Source organism: Portunus trituberculatus, chromosome 31, assembly GCF_017591435.1.
Source record: "Portunus trituberculatus isolate SZX2019 chromosome 31, ASM1759143v1, whole genome shotgun sequence".
In the NCBI taxonomy this organism is placed as follows: Eukaryota; Metazoa; Arthropoda; class Malacostraca; order Decapoda; family Portunidae; genus Portunus; species Portunus trituberculatus.
The window spans coordinates 9,316,646-9,334,578 of record NC_059285.1 but is presented as its reverse complement, the minus strand read 5'-3'; the positions used below and the strand labels follow the sequence as shown (position 1 = coordinate 9,334,578).

Genomic DNA, 17,933 nt, shown 5'->3' with positions numbered 1-17,933 from the left:
ATGGTCCCAGAACTTGAAGGGATGACATATGAAGAGAGACTAAAGGCTATGGATCTTCCAACATTGGAGCACTGAAGGGAGAGAGGGATCTCATACAAGTTTATAAATTGATAAACGGAATGGACCAAGTGGACAATGAGTATCTGATCCTGAGAGAAGAATATGCCAGTCGAAGCACAAGATCGCATAGTAAGAAGTTGAGGAAGGGAAGATGTGTAAGAGATATTAAAAAGTATAGTTTTCCGCAAAGATGTATTGAGACGTGGAACAGTTTGAATGAAGAAGTAGTGTCTGCAATGAGTGTGCATACTTTTAAAGTAAAATTGGATAAGTGTAGATATGGAGACGGGGCCACATGAGCATAAAGCCCAGGCCCTGTAAAACTACAACTAGGTAAATACACACACACACACTGAAAGGATTGTAAAACTTCATTTAGCTTCCATAATCTTTGTGGTTGCTTCAAATTTTTCTTACCTGTGATGGTCAAACATTTTGATGAAGATTTATCAGAAGTATTATATCTACATATCATAAATTCTCATCTATATATTACCTGTGTTCAGTTTCTTATAAGCTTCATACAATGTATGAACAGAATTCCATATATTTCTGCATCCTTCCTTCTTGCCCATTCAATGAATATGGCATGTTACATTAGTTTCTTCAATTTGCTTACGCAATGCATGATTTTCCAACACAGATGATTAGGCAACACTGATTTTCCCAATTTCAGTGATTTACTTGAATTTGGACAGGCTTCTTCAGTGTTTACAAGGAAGAGTAAAATTGTTGTGTAACAGTCATAGTCTGAATCATTGAACAATAGATCTGTCATCTTTGAGAAATACAGGTATTTCTCGTTTTGTGCAATATATGGGTTCTAACAGGCATCGCATAAACTGAAATTGCACAAAAAAAAACTATTTTCCAAAAAAGAAACAATGGATAATAGGGGAGCTGGGGTTTAGGCCCCATTTTTTTTTTTCTTTTTCTTTTTTTACAAAAGGCACATTTACTTGACTAATAAAGTTAACATGTTCTAAAAATGTATCATTCTAAATCTATATGTAACACTAAGGTGTAAATAGTGTAAATAAAACACCCATTAACACTTTACACGATGCTCCCTCACTTCTCACAGTCCCTCACAGTTACTCGCCATTTTCGTCTGTGCTGGCTGTGACAGTAACACACGAGAAGGCTGTAAACATTGAACTGGGAGGGAAGATAGCTGCCTGTTGGCAGGCAAGAAAACTATGCATCTGACGCACTGTTTGAAATACTGTTGGGGCAAATTGCGTCTTAGCGAACAGATCACACAATTTTAATTAATTATAATATTTTTAATGTCGCATCTTAGTGAATTCGCACATAAAGAACATGCACAAAATGAGAAATACCTGTGCATCTAATGCAATGCAGGGAAGTCATGTTTTCAGTGTCCATAAGAAAGACAATATCAGCCACAAGTGATATGCCAACAAGATCCAAAACTGGACTGTCTTGCCTTAAAAAGAATGTTGACATGGTAATAAAGACATCTGCAGGATTTATCATTGGGGACACAGATGCTACCATAGCTAAGAAAGGTAATAGAAAAAGTTATCACAGTAAACAATAAATTGATAACCATAATCTTATCAGCAGTAAAGTTTTGTTAACTGGCAATAGATTTATTACCCAATAACCAATGAATTGATAAATCAAATAAGTAAAATTAAAGACATAAATTGTTTGAAAAGGATTTAAATTCTAAATGATCAATTGAAACTGTTTAGTGAATATATGCACTGAAAGAGGATTGCTTTCCATGAATACATGTTTAAAGGAACAATGATTCACAAATAAAAAGCAAAACATGTTTTATTAACAATAAACACACACCAATACAAATACAAAAAAATATAACATAAGAAAACATCATAAGCTTGCAACAGATACATCAAAGACTTGCAGTCCCATACCATAAACAAAGACCCTTTTATCTATTCTATGACTATTGTGCCTCATGTTTTCAGTCTCATCCACATCAGTGACAATAAGTCCCTTCACATCAGGTACTCCTATAAAGCGACAGCCCACAGGTATCAAAAGTTGGTGTTCCTCTGTTGCTCTGTCTTCACTTGTGGCATTACAGAATCTCATGGGATCTTTCCAAAGTATTCCATCTTTCTTATTAAAGTTCCAAACAATTAGGCGTTGATCTATGGAAGCACTAATCAAGTAGTTTTTGGAAAGCCAACCAAGTCCTGCAAATGTAGAATTATGTTTAATTATGCATATAAATTATTCTCATCATAAGTACAGTATCAGTATCCTGGTTATATTTCTGATTAAAGTTGCTTATTCTGCCTCTTAAATTATCAGGACAATCTGCTTTGTGATATGGATGATATGGGTTATTTATGTGAAGCAGATGAACATGAGTCTACAAAGTGGTCTGTAGATCAGACATATGCCAACTTACACACCTTACCCCTCAAAATTCAAAATTAAAATGAGTTAAAAAGATCTTCCTCAAAGTCCTTATATGGTTAGGAGACTAAAATCATTCCTAAATGCATGCACACACACACACACACACACACACACACAGCCATACCTGACACCTGAGAGGCATGTCCAACTACACTGCACTGACGAGTGACTGTCACTTGAGCATCTTCCATCACCACCACCTTCCACATACTGATTGTGTTGTCATCACCACCTGTGGCCATGATGATGCAGCTTGGGTCATCTATATTGTAATGGAAGGTTATGGCATTGATCCCAGACTGGTGAGCAGCCACAAAAGTAATTTCTTGTGGTTGTGGTGGCTGGTGAGGCTGGTGATTGAAGTCTTCTGATCCAGTAAGTGAAAGACTCCAGTCTACTACAGCCTAAGGGAAGAATATTTCATATTCTGTATAATACAGAACTCAATTACTTTTACCACTTTACCACAAGCATGAATGAATGATTTATGAGCCATAACATACTTCCATAATTTTACTAATACAGGCAACCCCCGCTTAATGAAGGTTCACACAACGAAATTTCGCTACAACAAAGGTTTCATTTTACTATCATCTGCTCGTTTAACGAACACCAAACTCACTTTAACAAAGTTTTATCCAGGTAATTTTTTCCAAGTTTGAAAGCACTGCCGTATCACGCAAGCCGACAGGCTTTTGAATACACCAGTGCTTCTCGTGGACAACACGTGCACCACTCACTTCCCCTGTTCAAAACGGTGTCAGCAGCAGCTCGTCTTCCCTCGCTCAACTTACCACCAAAACACCCTGCAATGTCGCTTAGCATTGCTAAGAAGACCAGGAAGTCTCTTACTCTCGAGGTGAAGCTGGATATTATTCACAGACACGAGAGAGGCGAGAAAAATAATAGCATTGCTCGCCACCATCTTGACTCCATCTACTGTCTCTACTATTTTCAAGTAAGCAGACTCTATTAAGAAGGCTGGTGAGACCGTATCTTCCTTACAAGCTAAAAGAACCACCTGAACTCATGACTCTACAATGGATAAAATTAAAAGCCTTGTGCAAATGTGGTACATAAGTTTTGTATGTGATACAATGATGCGCCCTTTGTTTACATTCCACAGGTTGCCGGTTAGCGTCTTTCCCGTCTCACTCTCCCTCCTTTCATAAATTTAAGATCAACATTATAAAGTTACGTTACATACATTAGTGTACATTATAATGACTTAAATTAAACTGCCTAAATGTTTAACTTCATAATTTTTACTTTCATTAAACCTTTCACTGTACTATGATACACTCGCTTTGTTTAGAGTAAACAAAACGAGTATTCAAGTCGGGTTAAACCTGTTATAATCGGTTCACTTAATGAAGGTTTTTTTTAGGAACGTAACCCCTTCGTTAAGTGGGGGTTGCCTGTACTGTTATTTAAACAAATTAATGTTCTCATATAAATTATATTACCTTTAACTTCAATAATCAAGATTCTATGACTTAAATTTGAATAAATACATAAACAAATCTAACCTAAATCAAGCAGCAACATGGGTCACACCTTTACCTGAGTCACATTAAACTTGCTTCCGTAAGCCGTGGGGTCTGAGAAAGTATGGCTACTAAATCTTTGTAGTGCAATATAAATATAAAAGTAAAGAAACTAACATTATATACATTAGATACCTGCAAGTCCCAGAAAGTGATGTGACCATTGGTGGAACAGGTCACCAGAATAGTCCCTGTCACAACCTTGAGCTGAGCCACACTCAGCACACAGCTGCCACACTCCACAGCACAAGCTTCCCTCACCTTTTCACACTTACGCAAGACAAAGAAGATTCTGTAAAAGACGTGCATTTATTTGAAGGGAATGAAGATATGATTTGCTCAATTTTAACTTGATATTATAAGCTTTCCTACAAATTAAATACTCTCATTATTTCTTAAACTAGCTTATCACTTCAGGGAATTAAAATATGAAAAAAAAAGTTCCAAGAAGCCAGGCATTTTGCTTAATGCATTTATCCATTCAACTTCTAGCATATTTTTTCTACTGATTCTCATTCCCTGCACAAGTAATCTTACTTTGAATTGTCTTTTACACCTATAACTAGCAAAAAAAAATGTGGTTCTGACCTCAGAAACCCATCAGAGGAAGCCAGTGCTACCACAGCTTGTGATGAGGAAACCCAGAATGCAGTGGCACCCATATAGCGAGTTTCTGGATCCAAAGTCAGGTGCTGTCTTTTCCAGTCCCTATGACAACCAGTGCGCAGCATGTGGGACCCAACTTCACGAAGAATCACACTCTGTGGCTGCAACCTGCAGGAGTCACTCTCCAAAGAAGCATCATCTGATGGAAGTGCACACACTTCACAGCAACACAAGTCACAATCTGAGTTATTAGCCAGGTTAGAAAATTCACTTATACTACACTCCCACACCTTCAACTCTGCACGGCCTCCTGCTGAAATCAGCCACACAGTGTCACTATCACTCTTAGTGCCATGTGTTTCCTCTATTAAACACAGGGCCCTCACACCAGAGAGGTGGCTGCGCACCACACCAAAGCTCTGCCGCTGCCCTTGCTGGTGTAAAGCATGGAGGCGCAAGGTGGTGTCCTCTCCAGCAGTCAATAATACCATCTCTCTTCTGTGTTGAAATAATAACCTTAGTTCCATGGTTTCTTGGGTGTGGAGTGCAGGCTAACAAAGAAAAGAGTTGCAATTAGAATTCCTACAATGAAATAAGAAATTTGAATCTTATTAAATAATCTTATTATAATTATGTTTCCATAGATTTTTAAGACAATTTACATAATCATACACAGTGGAGACTCAATACTCGAACGTCTAAATAGTCAAACTTTTCAATAGTTGAACGCAAAAGTTCAACTTAATACTAAAAAATACCTTTTAGTCAAACATCCATCCACGTGGCTGTAAACAAAGGGTCTCTCCCTTCCCACCTCCCCACCAGGCCACCGAAGCTAGTTTATCTTTTGCTGTCATAAAATTAACATTGTCCTGCACTTTCTCTCTGCAGTTTTTTTTTTTTTTCTGCATTTAGAAGCTTACAATGGCACTGAAGAGGCTTGTTAGTGGTGAGAATAAGCCTATAAGAATGTAGTGACAACCATCGAAGGGAAAAAAGGAGATTATTGATAAATACGAGAGGAGGAAGAATAACCGATCTTGCAGCGGAGTACTGTATCACTAAATCTACAGTAGCCACAATACTGAAGAAGACAGCTCATTAAAAGAGCTAATGTGGCGATTGGTGTGAAAAGGCAATTTAAGCAAAAATAGAAAAATTGTTGATTGGATAAACCAAAGGCAGATGGCTGGTGATTCTTTGTCAGAGGGCATAATTTGTGCGAAGACTAGGCTGCTGGATCATGATCTTATTTCTGATACTACATCTGACTCCAATGATGATTTTAAAGCAAGTAAAGGGTGGTTTGTGAATTTCAAGAAAAGAACTGGAATTCATTTTGTTGTGAGGCACGGCGAGCCCCCAAGTCAGGAGTAAACATGTGCTATACGTCACTGTGTCACCAACTATCATGATAGATGGTGGGAGCGACAGTGATTTCACGGTGTCCGATTCTGCCACTTCTGCACGCCTTACTTCTACACCTTGGGTCTCTCGCCATGTTGCGGGGAGACAACTTTTGAATGAGAGGGGTATCAGAAGGGCTTTGGAATTAACAGTTTCTACAATAATAGAGAGCAAAGATAGTGATGTTCTGGGCTCTGATACAGATATAGAAGGTTCAACCACCAAGGGGGAGGACATTCTACCACCACCACCACCAGCAATTCCTATTGTGTGTATTTTATATGTTTTTGCAAAAAATATACAAATTAGATCACTTTGCGAACATGAGAGAGAGAGAGAGAGAGAGAGAGAGAGAGAGAGAGAGAGAGAGAGAGAGAGAGAGAGAGAGAGAGAGAGAGAGAGAGAGAGAGAGAGAGAGAGAGAGAGAGAGAGAGAGAGAGAGAGAGAGAGAGAGAGAGAGAGAGAGAGAGAGTGTTCTGGGCTCTGATACAGATATAGAAGGTTCAACCACCAAGGGGGAGGACATTCTACCACCACCACCACCAGCAATTCCTATTGTGTGTATTTTATATGTTTTTGCAAAAAATATACAAATTAGATCACTTTGAACATGAGAGAGAGAGAGAGAGAGAGAGAGAGAGAGAGAGAGAGAGAGAGAGAGAGAGAGAGAGAGAGAGAGAGAGAGAGAGAGAGAGAGAGAGAGAGAGAGAGAGAGAGAGAGAGAGAGAGAGAGAGAGAGAGAGAGAGAGAGAGAGAGAGAGAGAGAGAGAGAGAGAGGATACAAGGGGGCCATTTTCTATTGCTCTAACCAAGGCCGCTGAACCCAATCAGACGCAAGGCCATGTTCACCGATGATACCACCTCATTCAACCTGTGATATTTTGGTAACCATAGCATCTAGAGACTTCTGGGTTTTTTTCACTGCAAAGAGGAAGAGTTGCTTGTGGGCAGAACATCATTTGTTCTCACTCATTTATTGAATTTCCAAGTGCAATCAGTATGTGAATGCAGGCTAATTTGTGTGTTTCTCGCCAAACCTCCCTAGTTAGCGCGGGCTAAAAATCCCAACATCCCGAGTTTCAGGGGTTAATTGTGATGAAACTGGCCTGTTTTGGAAAAAAAAAAACCTATTAAACATGATCTATATAACAAAGGAAGAGAAGTGTTTGCCACGACACAAGCCCATGAAAGACAGGCTAACCCTGCTTCTGTGTGCCAATGCTACCGGCGACTGCAAATTTAAACCGCTGCTTTTTTTTCTAAATTTGGGTTTGGCAATGGCTGGAACAAATTACCTGATTTATAGGTATCAATAGTCAAACTTTTTAGTACTTGAAGGGCCATTTGTAATGAATTAAGTTCGAGTATTGAGTCTCCACTGTACATATCTTTTCCTAATAACTCCCCAAAAGGGATAACTACAACAGTCAAATACTTAATCCAACTCCACTTACCCTAATATGAGGTAGCATCTTGTTATTGAGGGGGGTTGAGAAGGTGTATGGGGTGCCATCCTTCAGAAAGGTACATACCAGCCACCCTCTCTTGCCACACAAACGCAAATCCCATGAGCGGTGAGCACCACCACACTCTACCTCCAATAGAGTCTGTTCCTCACCAACACTCCACAGTTTCAGCTTCACCTGCAATTTATTTTCATTCTAGTAACTGCTAAACAAATATTAACTGATATAATGAAGGCCATCCAAGAGCTACAAAGTAGAAGTGATTAATCTAACAAAAGAGACCCAAAACAATCTAGAATGATAAAAGGAGATCAAAATATTACTTAACATGGCTCACAAAAATATTTAGGTGACAAACTAAAGTAGCCTAATATGTCATCCATCATTTTATGTACCACTTTAATTACACACAAAACTATCATCTATCACTCCATTGCTCTCAAATCCTAATGTTACCCACCATTTCAATCACACAAAACTCACCCCATAAAAGCAGATGGCCAAAAGTTTTCCCTTCACAGCAATCAACCTTGAGACCCAGCTGCTGCCTGAAACTCTTGTAGCTGTGAGGGACAGCAGGCGGCCTTCACTCACCCTGAGGCTCCTTACATACCCATCCCGCCCGCTGCTGTACACCAGTCCACCATGCCAGCACAACACAGCTGTTACTCCATTCTTGCCATGCACACCATGAAGACTGTGCTGGGGCTTGGGCTCCTAAAAAAATGGAAATCTAGTTCTTAACATATTCATGGTTATACTCTCATTAGAGAGGAATAAGCAATAAACCCTCTCTCTATTTTCCTTCCTGCCTCCCTATACATTTAAGATTAAACAAACTTGTATGCATAGTCAATGATTACCATAAAAAATAAATACATACTATGGCATATCAAACATACATATTTAGGAGCCCATGGAGACATATTTACATATACAGGAGGTCATATAGACAAGGGGAAAAACTCAAGCAGTTGCTTCTATTGCTTGTACATAGATAACATTAGACCTGCTGATGGTGAAAGATTACTTTTTATCCATTTTTTTTTTTTTTTTATTATATCTCTTTGATGCCTTACTCCCTCCAAAAGCATCCTTAACATCTACCTTTATCTATCCAAACACTCTCTTTTCAATCACTCATGCACTCACCCTCTTACTTTTCACAATTTTGATGCTATGAAAACGACCAACCAGACTAATATAATGCACTATCTGATTAAGTAACTTCAACAACATGTGTTAATGTTCTATATCCTGCACATCAATTTACACTATTACTGAGAATCAAGCTTATAATCAAGAGAGATACCCTTGTTACATTAAACTAATTAAACAAATCTTTGAAGAAAAAAGGACTCATTAAAGTTAATATAACTAACATTTAAGGTATAGAGGTGAAGGCTCCCTGCCCGGTCACCACAAACAAGGTGCTGTGGTACTGCCTTGGTCACAATGGGCGACACATACACAGCACACAACCAACGGTGCATGCTGACTGGTAGATAGTGTGTGCTGACTCTGCATGCTGCACCTTGAAAATTATAAACTAAAAATAAGAAATACATAATATAAGCAAAAATAAATAGATAAATACAATTACAAAAGGACTTTCACAAAAAATCAACAGCTCAAAATATTACAAAACATACTACATTCTCCTTGAGTTCATCTTCCATTTTTGCAAATGTGACTTTCCTTACAGGAACCCTGAATATAATTTTTTTGTTGAGGACATCTTGGAGACACTGGATATTGGATTGTCAAGGGAATGCACACCCCACTCACTACTGGTGGCCATAGTGCTGCTAAAGAGTAATTCAAGAGCTACCTTTACTAAGTCACTACTGTATTTATGTTGGAATACAGGGCAAGATATAGGAGCTTCATGATGACAGATGTCCCTTTTCTTTTTTACTATTATACTTCTGATGAGATGATAAATATTTTTCACACAATTTAACATTTTGTGTGCAAGGAAAAAATAAGAAAGAAAATAACAAAGCTATACATAAAGACATCACCTGGAGTATAGTTTGTGCTTTTATCTTTGCTTTGCATTTCCCATGTGGTCATGAGTCCTGCAGTTCCCAGAACAAGGATTCGGCTCATTGTGAGCCACTGAAGGGCAAAAACCTTCCCTGATGATCCCACAACCTCCACCTCAGGCTTCACACTCCTCCCTGGATTGATGAAAGGATAGAACTGTTAATTCCATATGATTATTGTGATTTTTTAAGTGCTACTTTAAAATTATCTTATTAAATTAAGTGAGCGTGGGATTGGGCAGACGTCCACGCGTAGGTGCGAATCCCACCACGTACCGCATTTGAAGCTATGCCATTTGTCGAGTAGTTTAGTTACCTACATATCACCATGGACCCAGGTTCTGGGTGTTTACACTGAAGATGAGCTTGGGTGATGATATGGGCCCTAACGTAGGCACCACTATAAATAAAATTGCCTGCGCCACTAATGGACGGAAGCTAAACAGCGCTTCCCACATATACTCTTCAAGTATGCCTACAGGCGCTATAGGCTATAACATTAAAAAAAAAAAAAAAAAAAAAAAAAAAAACTAACATCCTTCTATATATCTTGACATAAAATTCTTGAATGCAAACATTTCTTTGCATTTTTTTTTCTTTATGCAAGAGGGAAGGCTGCCAAGGGCAACAAAATATAGGAAAAAAAGGCCCACTGGAATTGCAGATTCCCTAAAAGGTCATAAAGAGTCATCCAAAAGCCAGCGACAACTGTCTTGAGTAGACAGCGGAGTGCCACAGGGATCAGTATTGGTGCCAATACTTTTCTCATATACTAGATCACTAGGATCATCTCTTATTAAATTGATCAGAACGTCCACTAGCATAGTGCTTACTCCTCGGGTGAATCATCGGGTGACCGTTCTAATCCCTCTAACTACCATCCTATAGCTTGAATCTCTTGCTTCTCTGAAGTTTTTAATCAATCCTCAATAGGATGATTCTTAAACATGTCACTTCACAATCATCTATCTGATCGCCAGTATGGCTTCCGTCAAGATCGCTCTACTGGTGATCTGGCTTTCCTTACTGAGTCATGGTCATCCTCTTTTAGAGAATTTGGTAAAACTTTTGCTGTCGCATTAGATATATCAAAAGCTTTTGTTAGAATACGGCACAAAGCTTTGCTTTCCAAACTGCCCTCCTACAGTTTCTATCCTTCTCTATGCAACTTTATCTCTTAGTTTCCTTTCTGACCGTTCTATTGCAGCTGTAGTAGACGGCCACTGCTCTTCTCCTAAATCTATTAACAGTGGTGTTCCTCAGGGTTCTGTCCTATCACCCACTCTCTTTCTATTATTCACTAATGACCTTCTTAACCAAACTTCTTGCCCTATCCACTCCTACACTGATGATACCACCCTACATCTTTCCATGTCCTTTCAGAGATGACCAACCCTTCAGGAAGTCAACAGATCAAGCTAGGATGCCACAGAATGCCTGACTTCTGATCTTTATTAGATTTTTGATTGAGGTAGAGAAAACTTACTAGTTTTCAATGTCTCAAAAACTCAATATCTCCATCTATCGACTTGACACAACCTTCCAGACAACTATCTCCTCTTCTTCAATGACACTCAACTCTCTCCCTCTTCTTTACTGAATCTCCTCAGCCTGTCCTTTACTCATAATCTTAACTAGAAACTTCACATATCATCTCTTGCTAAAACAGTTTCTATGAAGTTAGGCGTTCTGCGGTGTCTCTGCCAGTTTTTCTTCCCCCTCCAACTGCTAACTCTGTACATATAAGGGCCTTATCCGTCCTTGTATGGAGTACTCTTCGCATATTTAGAGGGGTTCCACTCATACAGCTTTATTAGATAGTGGAGAATCAAAAACTTTTTGTCTCATGAACTCCCCTCCTCTGACTGACTGACTGTCTTCAGCCTCTTTCTCACCGCCAAAATATTGCATCTCTTTTTTATCTTTTATCGCTATTTTCGTGCTAACTGCTTTACTGATCTTGTTAACTGCATGCCTCCCCTCCTCCTGCGGCCTCGCTGCACAAGACTTTCTTCCTCTCATCCCTATTTTGTTCAACCCTCTAATACAAGAGTTAACCAGTACTCTCAATCATTCATATCTTTCGCTGGTAAAATTAACAACTCCCTCACTGCTTCTGTATTTCCATCTTCCTACAACTTTACTTTTTTTAAGAGAGAGGTGTCAAGAACTTCTGATCAATTTAATAAGAGATGATCCTAGTGATCTAGTATACTCGTATGAGAAAAGTATTGGCACCAATACTGATCCCTGTGGCACTCCGCTGTCTACTGTTCTCCACTTGGACTTCATATCTTTAACTACCGTCCTTATTTCTCTCCCCCCTCAAGTCATTTTCCATCCATCCTTTTAAGCCACCCTTCTCCTCTAACTTCCATGGTAATTTTTCATGTGGCACTTTATCAAATGCCTTTTTTAAATCTAAATAAATACAGTCAATCCATCCCTCTCTCTCTTGTACTTTATCAACTATTCTAGAGTAGAAACTCAATAGATTTGTTACACACGACCGACCTTTTCTAAAACCAAATTGGCTATTTGATAATAATTTGTTGTCTTCAAGAAACTCAATCCATTGTTTCTTTATTACTTTTTCACACATCTTGCATATTACACTAGTTAGTGATACCGGTCTGTAATTTAAAGGTTCTTCCTTCCTTCCACTCTTATATATGGGAACCACCTCAGCTCTTTTCCATTCTACTGGTACTGTTCCATTTTCTAGTGAGCATTTTATGATGTATACAGGACTTGCTAGTTCTTCTCTACATTCTTTTAATATTCTGCCTTAGACTTCATCTGGTCCCATTGCATTCTCCTCATCTAATTCCGTCATCAACTCTTTTATTTCAAGCTTGGTTACTTTAATCTCTTTCATATGGACAGTCTCTCTATTGCCATGTGGTCTTTCAAATTTAGATTCCTTAGTAAAGACCTGAAATTTACTATTTAACAGTTCTGCCATACTTTTTGGGTCTTCCACCATCCCGTTCTCTCCTTTTAACCTTTCTATTGTTTCTTTTTGCCTTATTTTTCCATTTATGAATCTGTAGAACAATTTCAGTTGTTCCTTACATTTTTCGATAATGTCCTTTTCATAGTTCCTTTCTTCTTCCTTTATCACCTTAGCATATTCATTTCTTGCTGTTTTGAAGTTTTCCTTATTTTCTGGATTTATGTTTCTTCTCCACCTTTTCCATGCTCCATCTCTTTTCTCCTTTGCCCTAACACACCTTGCATTAAACCAAGCTTTCTTTCCTTCTTCTTTAGGTCTATATTTTGGAACATATTCCCTGACTCCTGTTTTGTATATTTCCAAAAATAAGTTATACTTCTCTTGCACCGTCTCAGAGTTTTCCATCTCCTCCCAGTTTACGTTTTTAAAATAGCTCGAGGTTCTCAATATCAGCTTTTCTGTAATTTAATTGGTCTCTTTTGTATGATTAGTCTCTATCTTCCTTTCCCTCTTCTATATCCATTTCTAATATTACATGGTCACTCTTTCCCAATGGGCACTTATATCTTATATCATCATTGTAAAAACTACATAAGTCCAATCTTGCCGGCTCATCGTTTCCTCTGAATCTTGTGTTTTCCTTTACTCTTTGGACCATCACATTATCTATCATTAGATTCAGGAATCTATCTCCCCAGGCTTCTTTCATACCACTTTCATAATTTTCCCAGTCCACCTCCTTACAGTTGAAATCTACTAATATAACTTTTCTCCTTTCTTTAATGATTCTCCTAAGACTTCTTATTGTGTCATTTATCATATCTTTATATTTTTGATTGGTCCATGAATTTGTTTTTGGTGGCACATATGTTCCAATGATTGTTAATTCCTTTTTATTAATATGTATCTTAATATACAATATTTCTGATTTTCCTGCCAGAAAGTTGGTGAGAATTTCTGTGTATGCCTTAAAGCATGCTTCAACCCACGCGGCACTCATATTGAAAACATGAACTTTCAGAAAAAATGCCAGGATTTTGAGGAGGAGATGGAAAACTCTGAGACGGTGCAAGAGAAGTATAACTTATTTTTGGAAATATACAAAACAGGAGTCAGGAAATATGTTCCAAAATATAGACCTAAAGAAGAAGGAAAGAAAGCTTGGTTTAATGCAAGGTGTGTTAGGGCAAAGGAGAAAAGAGATGGAGCATGGAAAAGGTGGAGAAGAAACATAAATCCAGAAAATAAGGAAAACTTCAAAACAGCAAGAAATGAATATGCTAAGGTGATAAAGGAAGAAGAAAGGAACTATGAAAAGGACATTGTCGAAAAATGTAAGGAACAACTGAAATTGTTCTACAGATTCATAAATGGAAAAATAAGGCAAAAAGAAACAATAGAAAGGTTAAAAGGAGAGAACGGGATGGTGGAAGACCCAAAAAGTATGGCAGAACTGTTAAATAGTAAATTTCAGGTCTTTACTAAGGAATCCAAATTTGAAAGACCACATGGCAATAGAGAGACTGTCCATATGAAAGAGATTAAAGTAACCAAGCTTGAAATAAAAGAGTTGATGACGGAATTAGATGAGGAGAATGCAATGGGACCGGATGAAGTCTAAGGCAGAATATTAAAAGAATGTAGAGAAGAACTAGCAAGTCCTGTATACAACATCATAAAATGCTCACTAGAAAATGGAACAGTACCAGTAGAATGGAAAAGAGCTGAGGTGGTTCCCATATATAAGAGTGGAAGGAAGGAAGAACCTTTAAATTACAGACCGGTATCACTAACTAGTGTAATATGCAAGATGTGTGAAAAAGTAATAAAGAAACAATGGATTGAGTTTCTTGAAGACAACAAATTATTATCAAATAGCCAATTTGGTTTTAGAAAAGGTCGGTCGTGTGTAACAAATCTATTGAGTTTCTACTCTAGAATAGTTGATAAAGTACAAGAGAGAGAGGGATGGATTGACTGTATTTATTTAGATTTAAAAAAGGCATTTGATAAAGTGCCACATGAAAAATTACCATGGAAGTTAGAGGAGAAGGGTGACTTAAAAGGATGGATGGAAAATGACTTGAGGGGAGAGAAATAAGGACGGTAGTTAAAGATATGAAGTCCAAGTGGAGAACAGTAGACAGCGGAGTGCCACAGGGATCAGTATTGGTGCCAATACTTTTCTCATATACTATATAAACGACATGCCAGAGGGGGTGAACAGCTACATAAATCTGTTTGCGGATGATGCGAAACTGTGTAGAGTCATAAAACAAAAAGAGGATTGTGAAATACTGCAAGACGACTTAAACAAGATCTGGAAATGGAGTAAAAAATGGGAGAGGGAATTCAATGTGGACAAAAGCCATGCCATGGAAATGGGAAAGAGTGAAAGATGACCAGTGGGAATCTATAAGATGGGAGATGGAGTAGGAGTAGAAAAAGTAAAAAAAAAAAAAAAAAGGACTTGGGAGTGACGATGGAAGAAAACAATCAATCGGTAAGCCATATTGATAGAATTTTCAGAGAGACATATAATTTGCTAAGGAATATTGGATTAGCATTTCACTATATGAACAAAGAAATGATGAAAAACTTGATAAGTACTAAAATAAGACCCAGATTGGAATATGCAGGAGTGGTGTGGGCCCCCCATAAAAAGAACCAGAAAGAAATTGGAGAGACTACTAAAAATGGTTACAAGACTGGTTCCAGAATTTAAAGGGATGACATATGAGGAGAGACTAAAAGGTATGGATCTACCAACCCTGGAACAGAGAAGAGAAAGAGGGGATCTGATACAAGTTTATAAATTAATTAATGAAATGGATCAAGTGGATAATGAGAAACTAATCCTGAGAGAAGAATATGACATTAGAAGCACAAGATTGCATAGCAAGAAATTGAGGAAGGAAAGATGTCTGAGAGATGTTAAAATATATAGTTTCCCCAAAAAATGTGTTGAGACTTGGAACAGTTTGAGTGAGGAAGTGGTGTCAGCGACGAGTGTGCATAGTTTAAAAAAAAAAAATGGATAAGTGTAGATGTGGAGACGGGGCCAAAGCCCACGCCCTGTAAAACTACAACTAGGTTAATACAACTAGGTAAATATATATACACACCTAGATAACATGATAAGAAGAGATAAAAGAATACTCTTAGTTAGAGATTTCAATTGTAAAAAAAAATAAAATGGAGACAAAGTGGAATTAATGGGAGTAACAATCAGAGCAGATGATTTGAAGAAAAGAAAAATTATAGTTACATATGTTCCACCAAAAGACATGGGGCTCAGAAGAGCATAAAGATATGCAAAGAGAGGTGATAAAGTGCCTAGATAACAAGATAAGAAGAGATAAAGAATACTCTTAGTTGGAGACTTTAACTGTAATAAAATAAACTGGAGAGAGATGGAAGTAATGGATAATGTTGGGCAGTGGAGCGAGAAAGTGTTAAAGTTGACTATGGTTAATACAATGGACCAGTGGGTGGAGGAGTCAACAAGGTACAGAGAAGAAGAACCATCGTTGCATGACCTAGTTTTCAAGAAAAAACCAGAGTTCCCTTTAATCATACGTATAATACCTTAGTCTAATTGGGAAAAGTGATCATGTGACATTAGAGGTGCAAATGCAGGAGGAAGATGAGATAAGTTACAGAGAGGACTATAAAGGAGAGAGATTAAATTATGCAAGAGCGGATTTTGAAAAATTAAGGAGTTATTTTGCTGATACTGAGTGGAGTAATATCATGTGCAGGAAGACTGTACAAGAGAAATATGACATACTCTTACAGAAATACAATGAAGGAGTAAAAAGTTTGTTTGTGTTTATAGAGTTCAGAAAAAAAAATACATGCTTGGTACAATGCTAGATGTATACAAGCAAAAAAGGCAAAGGATAAAGCGTGGAAGAAACTCTTAAAGCAGGGAAATGACTATAATAGTCGGCAGTACAAAGATACTAGAAATGAATATATTAGAGTAAGGAGAGAGGAAGAAAGAAAGTTTGAGAAGTATGTAGTGGATAAAAGCAAGGATGAGCCCAAACTTTTCTACAAGTTTATAAATGGCAAAATGAAGAATAAGGAAACAATTGAAAAAATAATTAAAGAAAGGAAGACATACCAAACAGAGAAGGAAATGTGTAAAATAATGAATGAGAGCTTCAAAACGGCATTCACTGCAGATGATGATTTCACAGAACCTAATAGGATGTTGGATTGCCAAGGATTACAGATGATTGCAGTGCACAAAGAGGATATTGGAAGATTACTGGATAAGTTGGAAGTCAGAAAAGCAATGGGGCCAGATGGTGTATCAGGCTGGGTGTTAAAAGAATGTAAAGAGCAATTACTGGATCCAATTTGGGAAATAATTAAAAGTTCATTAAATGAAGGGAAAGTTCCACTAGAGTGGAAGAGAGCCAACATAATACTGATATTTAAAGGAGAAAAGGCAACTGAACCACTAAACTACAGATCAGTGTCACTTACTAGTGTCATAGGGAAGTTATGTGAAATTATTATCAAAAGAAAAATGGGTTAAATTTCTAGAAGAGGAGGAAGTCATATTGAACAGACAATTTGGGTTCAGGACAGGGCAGTCATGTGTATCAAACTTGTTAAGCTTCTACTCGAGAGTTATTGCAGGACTTGAAAACAGAGATGGATGGGTAGACACAGTATACCTGGACATTAAAAAGGCTTTCCATAAAGTCCCGCACAGAAGACTTCTTTGGAAACTAGAGTACATAGGAGGACTGCGTGGAACCTTGCTCAAATGGACAAGAGACTATTTCAAGGATAGGGAAATGAGAACTGTGATTAGAGATACATACTCATCTTGGGGTAAAGTAACTAGCGAAGTGCCACAATGGTCAGTTTTAGCCCGCATTATGTTTCAAGTTTATGTAAACGATATTCACATTGGGATACACAGTTATAAAAATTTATTCGCTGATGATGCAAAGTTGCTAAGAGTTATCAAAACCAGAGAGGACTGTCTGCTGTTGCAGGAAGATTTAAACAAGATCTATGAATGGAGCAAGAAGTGGAAATTGGAGTTTAATGCCAAGAAATGCCATATAATGGAACTAGGAAAGAGTAAGAGAAGACCAGCATGGAACTATTTGATGGGGAGAGGCAAATAATGAAGACTAAAGAGGAAAAAGATATTGGAGTGATCATACAAGAAAATCTGAGCCCTGATAAACACATAAGCAGGATACAGGTAGTCTTCGATTTATATGAATTTACTTTATACGAATTCAGAATTATACGGTGTCCAAAAATAGGGGTTATTCATCACATTGTACGAATTCTTCAGAATTATACGGTTTCAAGAAAGTTAAAATTAGTGCATCAATTTCCTGCCCGCCAGCTGTTTCCCGCCACCCACATCCCTCTAACCCTGGCCGCG

General features: G+C 37.9%; 1 protein-coding gene and 1 long non-coding RNA gene across 10 annotated transcripts in view; one reads left to right on the top strand and one right to left on the bottom strand.

Annotated features, from left to right (window-relative positions):
* Positions 1 to 1,850: 1,850 nt before the first annotated feature.
* Positions 1,851 to 17,933, bottom strand: part of LOC123511214 (WD repeat-containing protein 6-like) — a 38,561-nt gene continuing 22,478 nt past the window's right edge. For 7 of the 9 annotated variants that reach the window (XM_045266897.1, XM_045266901.1, XM_045266899.1 and 4 more), the window contains exons 6-13: positions 9,532 to 9,690; positions 8,890 to 9,056; positions 7,991 to 8,224; positions 7,496 to 7,684; positions 4,617 to 5,185; positions 4,164 to 4,320; positions 2,606 to 2,885; positions 1,851 to 2,252 (exon numbers count right to left, since the gene is read on the bottom strand). In XM_045266897.1, coding sequence (XP_045122832.1) covers positions 1,924 to 2,252; positions 2,606 to 2,885; positions 4,164 to 4,320; positions 4,617 to 5,185; positions 7,496 to 7,684; positions 7,991 to 8,224; positions 8,890 to 9,056; positions 9,532 to 9,690 — 2,084 coding nt within the window. In that variant the 3' untranslated portion in view covers positions 1,851 to 1,923. The remainder of the gene's footprint in view (positions 2,253 to 2,605; positions 2,886 to 4,163; positions 4,321 to 4,616; positions 5,186 to 7,495; positions 7,685 to 7,990; positions 8,225 to 8,889; positions 9,057 to 9,531; positions 9,691 to 17,933) is intronic. The other 2 variants (XM_045266904.1, XM_045266905.1) reach the window with 2 other exon arrangements.
* On the top strand, positions 4,753 to 8,371 carry LOC123511216. The gene is made up of 2 exons (XR_006676710.1): positions 4,753 to 4,891; positions 8,029 to 8,371. It is a non-coding gene; the product is annotated as an uncharacterized LOC123511216 (long non-coding RNA).